This window comes from Teleopsis dalmanni, chromosome 1 (genome assembly GCF_002237135.1).
Source record: "Teleopsis dalmanni isolate 2A chromosome 1, ASM223713v2, whole genome shotgun sequence".
Taxonomy (NCBI): domain Eukaryota; kingdom Metazoa; phylum Arthropoda; class Insecta; order Diptera; family Diopsidae; genus Teleopsis; species Teleopsis dalmanni.
The window spans coordinates 74,770,933-74,787,241 of NC_051846.1; the positions used below are offsets into that span (position 1 = coordinate 74,770,933).

Genomic DNA, 16,309 nt, shown 5'->3' on the forward strand with positions numbered 1-16,309 from the left:
ATATTTACATTAAAACAATAAAATTCACAAAAATCTTAAATTTAAAGCTTGTGGGATAACCCCTGCATTTAATAACCCCTGTTAAGCGTCTTTCCATTGACTCAACTAGCTTTGCAGTATCCTGTGCGTTTATTTCTAGCCATTCTTCTTTGATGACGTTTCTTGCTATATCCTTGCTGGAAAACATATGGTGGCGAATCTTATTTTCCAAATAAACCCACAGATGTTCTATAGGACTAAGGTTTGGTGATTCTGGTAGTGTTTGAAGTTGCCTGAGAGCATAGTACAGCATCCAAATCCGTACGATGACTGCGGTATGCTTAGAGTCATTGCCCTGCTGAAACAAAAAGGTTGCCTCAAGTCCTAACATTCTGACATTTTCTTTCAAATTTGTTTTTAGAATATTTAGAAAACCATATTTCTCCATTGTATCTTGTACAAATTCAAGTCTAACCGCACCATTACTTGCTATACACCCCTAAATCATTACGCCGTCACCAACACGTTTTACTGTTTACGGTTTATCACAGGTTGTGCATAATTTTCTCCTTACAAGTTATCTAACTTTGATTCCAAATATTTAAAATTGACTCTCATCGGAGAAAATAACTCATATTCAGAACTTTATAGGTTTATTTATACGCTTTCTTGCACGGCTTAATCATTTTATTCTATTATATCTGGATATGTATGGCTTCTTTCCTGCAATCAGGGTATAATATATGCATTTCTTCAAAATTTTCCGCACAGTATCAGGATATATTTTGTTTTCAAGTATTTCGGCAATATGTTCAGCTAGTTTGAAGGCTGTTACTCTTGGATTTACTTTCACCTGGTTGATTATGCTACGTCTTTCTCTATTTGTCAAAATTGTGGGGCGGCGAGTGCGAGGTTTAGAAACGTAAGTACTAGTCTCTTTGAAGTTATTTGTAATTCTCTGCACAGATGAATATTGACGACCAATATCTTCAGCAAATTTTCTTTGGCTTACGTCATCTTTCTAAAATTTAACAGTTATTTGTCGCGCACTAAAACTAATTTCACGTCTTTTATTTTATATTGTAAAAATTTATTGCTTATATAAAAAAATATTATTAAATGATTAATTTTTAGACTCTTTAGGAAGTCAACTAATAATTAAATATCATTTAATGACACTTTTATGCGTGCAAGCGAATTTAAATTAGCGGTAAATGTAAATATTAAGAAATATCCGTAGACTTTTTCTACTTCAAAAATTGCTACTTTTGCATATAATTGTGTTTAATTTTTTTTAAAGAATAACTGTTTAGTTTTAATATTGCAACTTTATTGTTGTTTCTTTGGTTAAAATAAATCGGAAAATAAAAATGAATTTGAGTAAAAATTAAAAAAGTTATGCGTAATTTTAGAAAAATTTTGTGAATATCCGTAGACTTTTTCTACTATGTGTATATTTATATTTTTATATATAACATATATTTAGTACTCGTATACACGATCTAATTGACACAAATCTATTTATGTTGATTTGAAGCCTTTTTATATAAAATATAAATATATAGTATATAAATATATATATAAATTTATAAATTTATATATAAATATTATTATATTTTTATAAATAAATTTAATAAAATTCAAAAATTTTATGTAAAATTATATTACTCTTTAAATAATTAAATACTATCCATAAATTTATAAAAAAAAAATAATTAAATATTCATGAGTAAAAAATATATAATTCTATTTATTTATATATTTTTTTTTGTTGGAAATGTGCATTACATGAATAAATAAGTGTTACAGTGTAAAAAATGAACAATCCACAAAACACAATACCCGCAATTAATTAAATCCATCACTATCGGACTGGGTTCTTGGTGGAAAAATTTATATTTTGGTTAACACAAAAGAGCAATTAAATGTGAAATTGTTCAGTCAGATTTAATTGCTGAACATGCTGCAGCGGATAAAAGAGCAATTACAGCGCGGAAATGCGCATTGCATGCATAAAAATTTAAAACAAGTTGCACTTTTCCGTTTCCTTCTGTCATTTGTGAAAAATCGCAGTAAAAAGCCTTTTACAACATTTTTTTCACACAAATAAATAAAAAGGAGCAAAAATTATCTCAATTTCTTGCTAACTAAGCACATTCTACTGATATGCAAAAAATAAGTACAAAAAAAACATTTCAGCAATTGATTGTTGCAATTTCCTACAGGAAAAAAATAAAATAATAATATTTACACTTAACTTAAATTTTTTAAAAATCAAAATTTATCTTACCCTACTTTTTTCAATACCTATAGGTTCAGGTTATTATTTAACAATCTAAAAGATATACTAAATAAGCTTTTGTTTTCTAGGCATATATTAATCTAATACTTTCATCGTTAATGGAGGATTTCGTCTTAAATTTTTTTAAAATTAATGTGTATTGACGAATACAGATTAAATGGAAAGTCGATGCTTACAAATCGCAGGTAAATAATATCATACTGAAAACACTTAGAAATTTACCATTCATAGTAATATTTTATAAATTACTGGGATATGTACCAGAATTAACACAATCCAAACCACTTATTGGTACCTACAACAATAAGATATACCAGGATTGTATGAACCTATCAAAAGTAAAACTTAGAATCATCACAGGAATTCTAACAGGGCACTGTAAACTAAAATACTACCTTACGAGACTTGGTATACATACGGATGCAAACTAGATTATGTAAAGAGAATGAGGAGTCGGCCACACATGTGCTGTTAGAATGCCCTGCACTAATGCACATACGGCATAGGCTCCTGGGAGTGTATATTCCTACAGAAGAGACAACAAAACTCTGTAAAGTAGGTTCTATACTAATTTTTATTGACCCCGAAGGGGCACAATAGACCCGACGGTAGCAGTGTCACATTCCCTAACAATAATAATATTAATAATATTTCATGTTGGATAGTTTTTTAATGCCATTTTGTAATATTGATTTACAAATCAGGAAAATATCCTACATCAGCTTTATCATAAAGACCCATCAGCCTATTCTCTCGATAGAATCTTTGAAAATATAGTTCAACTAAAACTGTTGCTTTTAAAATCTGACTCTCCACCACCAATTTGTTATAGAGAAAAAATGGAACAGCACTTAAATCTTATAACAAATAAAATAAGAAAAGCGTACGAAGAACGGGAATACTGCTCTGCAGTATTTCTTTATATTAAACATTCCTTCGATAAGGTATGGCATGAATTCATGTATTACTAGAATACTATCTTTAAAATAGGTATTTTACAAATCGAATGCCTATTCAACTTCGTAATAAATTCCATAATGTGATGTCCTCGTTGTCTATATGTTCAGATATTTCCAAAAGTAATCGCCTTGTTGCTTCTACGTTTATTGAAGTCAATTATTAAAATTGATTATTATCCTTTTTAGAAAAAAGGACAAATATCACAAAGCTGTATAATATACATATTTATAGAACTTCTTTTATTGATTGAAATAATAAACAATATATTAGTAATATACTAAAAAAATTCAATATTTTGAAGATGTAACGAATTCAGGAAGTGAAGCAATGAAAAAATCGTAGTGAAGAAGAAACGGGTAAGTGGTTGGAGTAAGTGGTTGTAAGCGAAAATGTAAAACAATGTAAATTGCCTCATTGTTGTTATTGCAGGAAAAACGATATCTGAGCGATATACAGTGAAAAATTGCACATTATACCGCCCCGCATGAAATTTTACTCAATTATAGGGTGTACAGCTTTTTTGATCTTCCAAAACTATTGAAAGTTTTCGTTAGCTTCAAAGAAACTTATGATGAGCTGGTTTAAATGATTAAAAAATGATGATTTTGAAGCCAGTAACAAAGAACATTCTAGTCAATCAGGAAAACTTTGAACATGGAGTTTTGAAACCATTATTGAAGGAAAACTCAGGTAAAATATAAAAAAAATTGGAGAGTAATTAAATATCACTCAAATGCCATAAGCAAATGCTTATATACCACATTAACTGCATGAATTCCATATTCAGAGAACATTGAAATTATTTCAATTTTTTGTTTATAAGCCACTGAAAATGGCATTTGTACATCGAATTTTGACTAGCGAAGAAAAAAAATTTACTATGGTAGTTCTTAATGCCAAAAATCATGAGTTCATCCAATCCAACCATTAATATTAACAGTAACACGAAACATCATGGAAGTAAGGCTATGTTGTTAATTTGGTACGATCAGAAAGGACTGGTGTTTTATGAGCTGTTAAAACCGAATGAAATTATTACTTTGCGTAAGCGATAAATCATGTAAAGTGATTTTGCATACTTTAACAGGAAATTTTATCGCATGCTCTCTATTCATCAGATTGTACTCAATCACAATACAATTTGTTTCAATCAACACAAAGTGCTCTTCAACAGCAGTTCTGAAACCACGAAGAAATCAAAATTTTCTCGATGAATATATCGCATAAATAGAAAAACTGTTTTTTTTACCATGGAATCTATAAATTGAAATGTATAAAATATATAAAACCAAAAACCTACATTTACTATAAGATACTACCAGTCTTTGTTAAGAATAGAAGCCTGAAAGAAAAATAAGAAATAAAAAAGAAATAAGAAAAATCTAGTTCCACAAAAATGAATGGATATTGCATAGTTATACGGCAAATTCTACCACATACTTCATATTCCCAGGCTTGCACCCAATCAAATTACTAGTTGTTTCGATCAATGCAAAGCGCTCTTCAACAGCAGTTCTCAAAAAATAAATCGCATCAAAAGACAAACAATTTTTTTTACCATGGAATCCATAAATTGAAAAGTCATAGTTAATGATGGAAAATATTTTAATTAAAATAAAATCGACCATTTAATTTCATTTGCAAAAATAACCAAACAACTAATTGTACGTTTAATACGTTTCACTCTCTGTTAAGAACAGAAGCGTGAATGAAAAAGACGAATCAGGTAATAAGAAAAAACTAGCTCCACAAAAGTGTTCATCCGATCTACTATAACATACGCTTGAAAGACAATATTTCTATTTGGACTGAATATCTGAAAAGTTTGTCTGAAAAGGTACTTAGCATAATTTTTATTCTTTTCACTTAAAACAAAAATGTACAATAGAAATAAGCAATATTTCTATATGGACTCAATATCTGAAAAGTCTGTCTGAAAAGGTACTAATCATAATACCTACCCCTTTTTACTTCAAAAAAAAATGTTTGGTGTGCATAAAATTCGCAACATGTTTTAATTACTGGGATGCCTTAATAGATATTAAAAATAGATATATAAAAATTTTTAAACGTTTCTTATATATTTAATGGATAATATTTTTAACAGTTTTACTCCATGCAACCCAAAAGTTATTGTAACTAAACTTTTCTTTAATAAAAAAATTATGCCCGACTTTCATTTTTTAAGTGAATTTGCATTTTTATAAATCCGCCTAATTGTGTTCATATTTTATGCAAAAAGAAATGCCAAACAAACGTGACAATACGAGTGCGACTCTCCCTAATGACATTTTTTTCATAGCACAAATGTCATAATCAAAGTCAAAAGATGTTGGCATAATTATATTTTAGCTATTGTACATAAAAAGGATCCACAATAAAAATTAATAAACGTCCCGCTCTACTAACTTTACATAACATTCAACAGAAATATTGAATTAAAAAATTTTCCCTCACCTACTTTTAAACAGTTTTACCACAAATTAAGCGTCAAATTTTCAACGCGTTGATTATTCTATTATTCGCATATTAACGAAATTCTTAAAAGAAAAATTAAGTACTGAAATTAGCGGGCTTTTCTTTTGCTTTCAAAGATTTTCTTATAAAATCGTTGCAGCAACAAAAAAAAAAACAAAAATCATAAATTTGTACCCTTATTAAGGGTAAGCAAAACCCCATCACCGAATAAAAATCCACTCAATAGAAAATGAGTGAACGCTTATCTGCATTGCCGCCTTTTTTAAGCCAATTAAGCACGCCGATTTCGAAAACAATTGCCAGCTTAAATACGCACTTTAACGCACTTAACCAACCAATGGCAAAGTTTCCCCTTTCTTCTTCTTTTTTCTTAAGCAGCAGTTCTAATTCATGCAACTCCTTTTTGTTTGCAATCGTAAAACGTTTATGTATTTTGGGTTTTTCCTAAGCGCACAATACAGCCATTCTAGTTTCCAGTTTGTAGTCGTTTTATTTTCATATTCAAAAGTCTAAATGTGGTACATTATTTTGGCATTTGTATGCTTATCTGTCAAGAAACACACGTCATATCTTTCGGTTTTAATAACCTTCATTCGCGCTCGCTATTTCTTTCCCTTTTACATAAAGTTATACTGCCTCTTCAGTGCGCTACACTCAGCCACACTAAACTTTGAATACTTCAAAAATTCAAATTGTAGTTCTGTTTCACGACCTACTCGTAATAAAACTCAAGTAAAACCCAAGTAAAGTACAAACTGAGAGCGTAACGCAAATAAAATGCCAAATTACGCTCTTCACACAGTTTTTTATGGAGCTTTGTGTAAAGTCTGGTGAGAGCACTAATCCCAAAAACAAATTAAAATGAATTTTAATTCATTCCAAAACAGCTGTACGAGTAAAGTCTGTGTAGCATTTTTATGATATTCTTTTAGATATTCTCATTTATTCCAAAAGTTGACGGCGGAACGCACTTGTGTATACACAGTGTTACTCAAAGTTACTACGAGAAGCTTGTGGAATAGACCTAGTATACAGACAATACAATAAGTATAACTTTAGATGGAATTTGGAAGCTTCTGGACATAGAATGTTTTTTCTTTAATAAAAAACTTGTTTTATAATACAAAAAATCTGTTTAGCTTCTTCGGAAGAGTACCATTTCTTTTTCTTAATTATTTATTTATTATTTAAAAGCAGAAGCCTAAACGCATCTACTTTAATAGGCATCAACAGGCATAGCTTTATTTTAGGACTATCGATTAAGTGACGTTTAGCACTACTTCTAGTCTTTCAGTGACCGTCACTATTTCTGATGAAACACATAGCAATTATCTGCGGAAATTCTTTCAACATCGAAGCATTTTTCTTAAAATGATAAAATAAATTTGAGACGAAAAGGAAATACTGCAACGCACGATACAAAATTGTGAAATTGTCAAATCTAATACTTTTATAAACTTCAATCGTTCCAAACAATATTTAATAACTGGAATATATGTAAGAACATTTTGAGATTCATTTATAACACCTGATCACGGTAAATATGAAACATTATAAATGTTCTATATTTCGGTATAGTTGATTGATTAGTTGCAGTGGCAGATCATTAGATCTCTTCATGTACCTTAATTGGTGATTTTTCACCGTTTTGCTAACACATTCCTCACAAGAACATTTAAATTAAAATTATATAGACTAATTCCATCCCGTCGAATTTAAATAATTTAATAGGTATTTCGTATTTGTTGATGAACAGTCTAATAAGTTGTCAAATAAGTTCGCAAAAACCTATTTCTTCTGGATGCCAAAACCGGGTCTTCATAGAGAAAGAGTTCGATATACTAATATTATATAGCATATTATAAAATATTATAATAATAATAAATATCCTTGTCAGGATGTTCTTGTCATACTTGTCATGAAAAAAATTAAAATCAAAAATACGGCGTCTCCAAATAAAGAGATATGCAAGTCTTAGTACATAACTAACTATTATACTTTATATCTATTTAAATAAAATAAAGTAAAAAACTGAATGAAAATTGGTGTTAAAGACATTTAAGAAAATATATGTATACCATCTACAGACGATAATATATGTATATTAATTATATGCATATATCTATATATTTCAAAATGGATATCAGATTATATTATTGATTTTAATTTTTTAATCTGTAAGGATATTATTTTCATATGCCACAAATAGTTTTCATATATAAATATATAAACATAGAGAACATAACGTATTTTTTTTTGATAAAGCACGTCTGTCCGAAGAAGAAGTGAGAACATAACGTATTTTTTTTTGATAAAGCACGTCTGTCCGAAGAAGAAGTGAAACTCTTATTAAACTGTAACAAATTTAAATTAACAAATTAATAAAAATAAATTTAATATTATAACCTTTTTTTTATTTTCGTCGAAAAAAATATTAATCTATGTATTTGTTTCTGCAGCCAATCTGTACAGTGATTTGTATTGACCCGCGATCGCACCTATACTAGAGCGAACCCAAGCGTAGTTTGCTCTATTCTGTTTCAAAAATTTCGATGTCAAAGATGATACTTAACGAAATAGAGAAATAAGGCGATAAAAACTGGAATAAATACCTGAATTTTGATACATAGCCCGGACCATGCACCATCTGACTACTATTTGTTACGGTCTCTAAAAATCCTCTGGATGGTAAAAAATTTACAGACCTAAGAGATTTGAATATTATTTATTCAAATTTTTCAACGATAAGACACTGATGTTCTATACCGATGAAGCTGCTCGAAAAATTAGAAGAGATTATAAAAAAAATGACCAATATACATATACTAGATTTAAATTGATTTTCAATAAACGAAGCTTTTGTTCAAGGATATACTTAAAATACATTTTTAACTAAATGAAAACACTTTTGATTCCCACATGTACTAATAACAATCAAAAAATGCACTCATAAGTCGGTAATACCGCCACCAATTGCCTGAACGCCTGAAAGCACTCTTGTCTAAGTTTTTGCATTTTGTTAAGTTTTTTTGAAATGTAAAGGAAGAGAGAATATCGTAGCTTAGACAATTGTACGTATTTATGTTTACATTTGTTTTTATATTCATGCACTTATTTTGATACCTCCTTCCCGCATTTTAGTACTTATTTCCTTTGCCAAAAAAGGCAAAATAAACCGAATGATGTCTTCATTACTGCGGATACTTTGTAGTGCAGCATTTATTCCAGTGTTGGTTGGTAGCGTTTTCAAGTGGCACTCATAAAATCATACAAAAGAGGAAAACCACAGTGAAGAAAGTCTCTTGGCACTTCCCATGTATGCCGTATGGATCCAAGTGTTGTTATTGTTTCTTAAGTGTTCCCTTGTATGTGTATCATATCGTATTCGCATTGTATTTCGGCATAAAAGATACATTTAATTTTAGTATTATGCCTTTTTGTTGTCGCATAATAAACAGTTTCGTTTTCAGGTTTTGTTTGGAACGTAAACTTAATTCTTTTATTTTGAATGTTAAAGGAGATAGCAAACATTGTGGTTCGAGTTTTTTTTCATATTAAATCTGTCTACATTGGGCAATATTTTTGATTTGTAATATAGTTCACTTATGCCTCATATTGCCATTCATACAAAAACATTATTTTTTTTTAAATTATTCAATGATTGCTTACATAGCACCCTTCCTTCTAGTTAGGAATATGCTGCTTTTATTGATTATGACATCTTTACTCTATTAAGCCATTAGATAACTTCCATATACCTCAGTTAGCGTTTGTTCGCCGTTCTGCTATGACATTCCTTGCAAGAACCCCTAAAATACAAGAGTATAGGCTAAATGCATCCATCCATCGTATTTACCCATAAACAGTCTAAAAAACTGTCTAAGAAACCTTCCTAAAACCCTATTTCTTCTGGACGCCAAAGTATTCACAGGAAAGTGTTTTATGGTTTCTTTTTCCTGCAAGTTTCCACAATTTCTACAGTCTGGATTATGAGGAATGTGTAGTTTTTTTACATAGGATTTTGTATACAAATGACCAGAAAGAACTGCAATAAGCCTTACAGTATTCACGCGACCACTTTTGACGAGTACTAAGGATTTAGTTTTATTATTGATGGGCTATGTTAACCTAGAAGTTGCATATGGCATAAGTGTCTGCTCTTATTAGCAAACTGAAGAAAGTATAAGTGTGTACTTCTCTTAAGAAGAAAGTAGAGGTGAGTACTTCTTTTAATGGTCTCTAGGGTAATATAAACCGGTACCGCCAGGAACGCATTCAAGGCAGCATATGAGCAAACTAAACTGCAGTTTTCTCTTTTCCTGAATTGTTCCCTTGTGCAGAAACAGCTCTGCCAATATGCTTAGCTCGTCGATTGTCTCTGTACATTATTTTACTATCTTTAATTTTGTTTCTTTGATTTGATTCTATTATTACTAATGAAACACTTTTTTATTATGATTTCTTTACTCACATATTACCAATATATCACTTTCACGTTATTCAGCTGCTGTTTCGAATGTAACTTATAGGTCACGTTAATTTATCTTAAAAATTCAGTTAGCAATATTTCGTTAGATTATTTTAACATATTAGTATAATAAGTAAATTTTGTTAATTATAAATTATTAACTCGTATTTATATTGTTTTTATGGTAGTAAACATTGATTGTTTCAGGATGATACCTGGACATAAATTTATTTCATAGAAAATAAAAGAAATTACTAATGATAGTAGCATGTATTTAAGATAAGAATATAGAGAATGTTTTCAATCAAATTATTTAAAAAATAATATTAAAATTACGAAATATTAAGAAATAAGAAAGTATATAAAAAAATAAAAAAATTGTATTAAAAAGATGATTGTGAATAAAAAGCACCTTAGTTACCAATATTAAAAATGGTGAATTTCTAATTAAATTGAAAAAGCAAAAAAAAATTGTTCTTTTAAAATTTATAAGAGAATGGAAGGTTTTTCTGAAATTTCTGTTGATTTGTATTCAAATGCAGCTTTTTTCATTCCATTTAAAAATTCTAAATAAAAATCTGCGGCAAAGCTGCGAACTCATTTGTATGCAAGTTGGGTTGCGAACTAACGAAACGAATTTTCAAAATAACGTTTGACCATTGTTCATTTCCGGACAAATTGTGGAAAGCAAAAGCACAAAAGGATTGACTTTTCTTCTATACGAAATACATCGAAGATAATAGATTGTTCAACTGCGTATTATTCCCTTTCTTTATTAAGAATAACGTTGAACGTAGATTTAATATATCATTGCTCTGATATATGACTCTAAATTACTTGAATTTTTTAAATCTGTGAAATATTTAATATTTGTTTTTATTAAAAACGAATTATTATATATTTACTTAATTACTGGTCTCAAAACTGTATAATAATTTTCAATTAATAAATAAGATGAAGGAACAATGGCATCTTTCACTGTATCTTTTGATAGATACAATGCTTTTAATGATATTAGAAATATGCAAATAATTTCAATTATATTTCATATTTCAAATTAAGGACTAATAAAACCCACATTTGAAAATATGTACTTAATATAGACATATGTAATCTTCAAATCAAAAGATAATATAACCGCATCAATAATGGAGTTAAAGTTGCAAACAAAGCATTTTCCAAGCACATAAAGCTCTTTTAAACTAAAAAAATTACAAAACCGGAAAATTCACCTTTATAACTGTCTGATCTGCTAGTTTATATGTATATGATATATGAAAGAGTTATCCATTTTGTGATTCTAATTTTGTGGCATCCTACAAAACTTTCGCACAGGACATCATCGATTAATTTTAAAACTTGCATTTTTCAATATAAATCGGTTCTCAACCACTAAACGTGTTAAAATCATGAAAAAGTCTACAAAAATTGTATTAGTTACGATGACCTTCTGGAAATTCACGACTAACTGTCAAAAGTCCTTACATTACTGTATGTGAATTTAATCATTTAATCATTATTTTATTTTTTTACATATTTTAAAATGTAACATGAATCTTTATTTCTGATGGCTACATTCACATAATTAACAATTTTTGGTTGCATGAAATATATGAAAGTGAAACAAATGTGGACTCAACTTGAAGGTGCTATTCAGGATTGTCCTTGGATGCACAATTCTAAAACTATGGAGCTATTGCCAGGTATATATCTCAAGTCAACGAAAATGCTCAAACCCCAAATCAAAAAATATAAAGAGTTTATATAAATTGAACACGGTGGTCACTGTGTTAATGGAATAAAGTACGAAACATTGTTGATGCTTTATTCCATTTTCAGTAATTCCTGGTTGATGCGTGCTTTGTGCTGAATGTCCTGTAGGAATGTCAAATCCCTGCGACCAAATTGTTCATCTGCTATTTTTAATAGGATTTTAGTACTCCTTCTAAAATATTTTCCCGTTAGATTTGGGCGTTTATCTTTACCCTACGGTCAATGAACACGAGTAGACCGCAACCATCGAACTTTACGACGACCCACACCATCACCATCGGTGGCGCCTGCTTTCTGGTGATCAAAGCTGCTGACCTCTCTGACAAGTAAACTCGATAATTTTGCTTATTTACGTACTGCTCAATTAAGAATGGTGACTCATCAGGAAAAACCAAATTCAGCAACCCACCACCTTCAGCCAAACAAACCAGCACTTTGAGACTATCGACTCTAAGTTTTTTTTGTTCATCGGTGAGATCATGCACTTTGTTCAACTTCAGTGGCTTTAGTCTGAGCTCATTTTTCAAAATGAGTTGCATCCTTTCTTACGATACGTTCACCTCCTTTGCTCTTTGATTGCAGCAACGACGTGGGTTTCGCTCAATTCGCTTCTTCACGTTACGAATCATTTCTAATGTTGTTGCTGTTTTTTTTTTGTCCACTTTCTGGGCGTCGGACAACACAACCAATATCACGATATCGATTTGTGTACGAAACACAAATGATTTGTTCACATTTAGATGTTGGAAGGCTCGAAGAATAGCCACTTGTGTTTTTCCAGACAAATATAAAGCAATCACACTATCATGTTTGGACTCCATCACACACAAGTTCTTTTCTACAACACAAAAATCAAAATGCCGTCGTACATTTGTAAAAAATTTTGAGATTTAGATCATTATTGGTTTGGCAGCTACATCAGTGAGCAGTTAGCTGAAATTTTCATCAGCAACCCTGTATACATATCAAGCAGCTAGTAACTAGTCGTTCAATGTCTTAACTCGATTCGCTCAAGAGTTTTGTTTGTAATTTTAGCTGTCAAAAAAATTTTTTTTGTATTAAAAGCAACAACAATTGACAAATTACAAAAAAAATTACAAAGGTGACAGCTAAAGTTACGAACAAAACGCTCGTGTGAATCCAGTATTAGACATTATGCATAAGTAAAAAATTTTAAAATGATTAAATTCAACATTTAATGCTTATTATAATATTTATTTATTTTTTATTTTTTGATATATATTTTTAAACTAGATGAAAATCCAAAAATATTTTATTCAGTATCAAAATGCATTTTTCTCTGCCTGCCATCATCATTAACACTTTTTTCTTCTTTCTTGACCCGCACGGACATTGTTGCCTCATAACGATATTTTCTTAACTTTCCTATGCTTTCCTTTCCTATATTTATGAAGTTCTTCGTACAATTTGCTTTCTATGCTTGTAATTGGGTGAATATTTCGGGGCCGTTATGGTGTGAACAGTGACTGTCTTAATATGCGCCATTGTGTCAAGATAAAGGAACGGAAATTAGCACGATAGCAGGAAGCAAACGTAAAAAGAAGGCGAAAACGACGCACGTACAATAAACAAAAGTAAATGCTAAAGAAATCTTAATAATAAAACGGAAATGAAATACAATACCAACAGAGACATTTGCCTTTTATGCGAGTGGTGATTGTCCGTATATTTAAATGATTTTTATTTTTTTTATTTAACTGATTGTGGTATTCAAACTCCAAAGTCGTAAGTATTTACTTTTATTGCGAATGCAGTATTCTTATGAAGTAACAGAATTTTTTGAAAAAATAATCTTTTAAAAATACTAATATACCTACATAATAATATGCATACATATATATTTGTATAATATCAAATTAATTGATTTTATTTTAATATTTGAATATAAAAAATTAATTAATTAAATTAAATAAATAAATTTAATAAGGAATTACATTTATTCTTTTAATATTTCTTTTTTAGAATATGAAATAAAAAATTAATTGAAAATTAGCAATTACATATTTGCTATGGCAGCCAACGCCTCTGATGCAAAATATTTAACATCCTCGTCCGCATCACCATATAACTTCATCAAAGTTGGTTTTACTTGTATATCGACGATGCTTGCATCCAGGTGGGGTGAAATTTTCTGAAGAGTTTTAGCAACATTGAAACGTACATTAGCAATGAGATCTGATGCTAGTAGTAAAATAGTAGGTAAAAATTTCTTTGTTATGATATCTGCGCCACAAACTTCAGCCAGATTGTTTAAACAAAAGAGGCAGGAAATTCTGAATAAATAGTTCTTATTTCCTGACATGTTTAATACTATCGGTATTATTGTCTGTTTAGCCCACTGCACACCAAATAGTTCTACCAATTTCTTCATATTTAAAGCAGCTGCTTCACGTATAGCATAAACATGATCGTTAAGAAAACGTTCGTATATTTCACATAACTCTTTATCAAAAAATTTCTGACCGAGTTGTCCAACTAAAGCAGGTATATATTCAATTATGGCCAAGCGGACACGCCATTTAGAATCCTCAGCAAGTTGGACAATAACTGGTAATAATGCCTTTGATAATCGTCGAATTCCTATAACATTATTAACATAATCCAAATTGGAAATAATATTTAAACGTACTTCTGGGCATTTATCAGTTAATTGTTTCAAAACAAGGGGTAATAAATGTTTTATTGTATTGTGGGGACCCAACATTGGACTTAAACCCATAATAACCGATGCTAATTTAGACTTAACATGTGTATTGCGATCAGAAACCAATTTATATAGGCGTGGTAAAATTGATTTTTTAATGACTTTCTGTTGATCTGTTATATTAAAATTTGCGCAAAAATCTTTAATATTTGTTACACTCGTAGCACGTACTTCTGGTTCGGGATCTTGTAGTAGGGTTTCAAAAATGGAAATTAAATCCCTTTGCATAATTTTTGGGCCAACTACTTTCTGTAAATCCACAAACTTTTCAGCAAGCTTATAACGCACATGCCAGGATGAATCACTCGCGCACTGATACAAAGTGGACAAAAGTATATGCATCACAGCATCTTGTGTTAACAGTTCTGTAACACTTATACAAGCCTCTACAGCCAAAACTCTGATATAATACTGGTCGTCTTTTGCCAACTCCACAAAACTGGGTATCAAATCGGATTTCAAATAATCAATTTCAACAACTCTTGCAAATTCTCCAAGCTTACTTGCAGCTGCCCTTCGTACTGTTGGTACTTCATCCTGACATAACTTACGGAAATTAGAACGTAATTCTAATTTAACTGCTCGTGAAACGCTTGCATAACAAACTGAGAATAGACCACAAGCTGATGCACGTGAAGCAAACCAATTACCTGAAACTAAGCGTCGCAATGCTGGTACAACATGATTCTCCAAATCTTGTGCGCTAAGCTGAGCAGCAACAAGGCGCAAAGACTCTATCGCTTTGTCTCTTACAAGTACTTCCTCTACCGTGGCCATACTTTCAAGCGGTGGAATCAAATGCATACCATATTCAGGACCTCCAACTAAAGGTGTAAAATTTCCCAATTGATCTGCTAATGTTAGCAGCATTTCATTTTCATTATGAAAACTTCCACTAAGAAATGGTATCAATTCTAATCTCGTGCGTTCTTCACCAAGAGCTAATGCGATTGTAGAAAGCTTTTTTATTGAATTTACTCTAACTTGTAAGTCCTCACTTTTTAATGCATCGTTTAATATAGCAATTGGATATAGGGAATCATCCACGAACTTATCATATGCGGCCATTTTTCTTGGGAAACTTGCTTTGACTTTTTTTTATAATACAGGACTTTAAATAATTTCAAACTTACTTTTCTCTCTGAATATTTGTTTCGCAATTTTACTGATGTACTTTTGTTTAAAATCAACTATTTTTGTAACGCAGTAAATTAATTGAATATAAATACAAAAATAATTAATTTTCCGCAAATGACGTATTGCATTGAAGAAAAAAAAATCTAACCTTACATTTCAATTAATTCATTCACCATAAACATAAACTTTCTACAATATTCACAATAATGCCACAATAAGTATTTAATTCATAGGTACATGTAAACATGATTTAAACGCCGTAATGCTAAATATGTGAGTTGGCATAGTGAAATTTGCATTTTCAATGTAAACCGTTATGCAGGACATATTTGTAAAGAAAGGTCTTCCCGAAGAAACCATCATTCAAAGTATCAATGCGTTTACAGTTCATAACAATTCAAACTTAATTTTTTTAGAAAAGATTCTTTCCTTCTTTTTTATACAAACTCCTAAGCTTTTGTGTAGATTTTTATTTACAAAATGTATT

General features: G+C 30.3%; 1 protein-coding gene across 1 annotated transcript; it reads right to left on the bottom strand.

The window, feature by feature from the left end:
• Window positions 1–13,977: 13,977 nt before the first annotated feature.
• LOC119685262 (serine/threonine-protein phosphatase PP2A 65 kDa regulatory subunit-like) lies at window positions 13,978–15,911 on the bottom strand. Its single transcript, XM_038099505.1, has one exon. It carries the CDS (start codon window positions 15,751–15,753, stop codon window positions 13,978–13,980), a length of 1,776 nt encoding a protein of 591 aa, XP_037955433.1. The 5' UTR covers window positions 15,754–15,911.
• Between the last annotated feature and the right edge of the window lie 398 nt (window positions 15,912–16,309).

Coding starts and splice junctions, on each gene's coding strand:
- LOC119685262 (XM_038099505.1), bottom strand. CDS start 15,753: ATGGCCGCATATGATAAGTTCGTGGATGATTCCCTATATCCAATTGCT.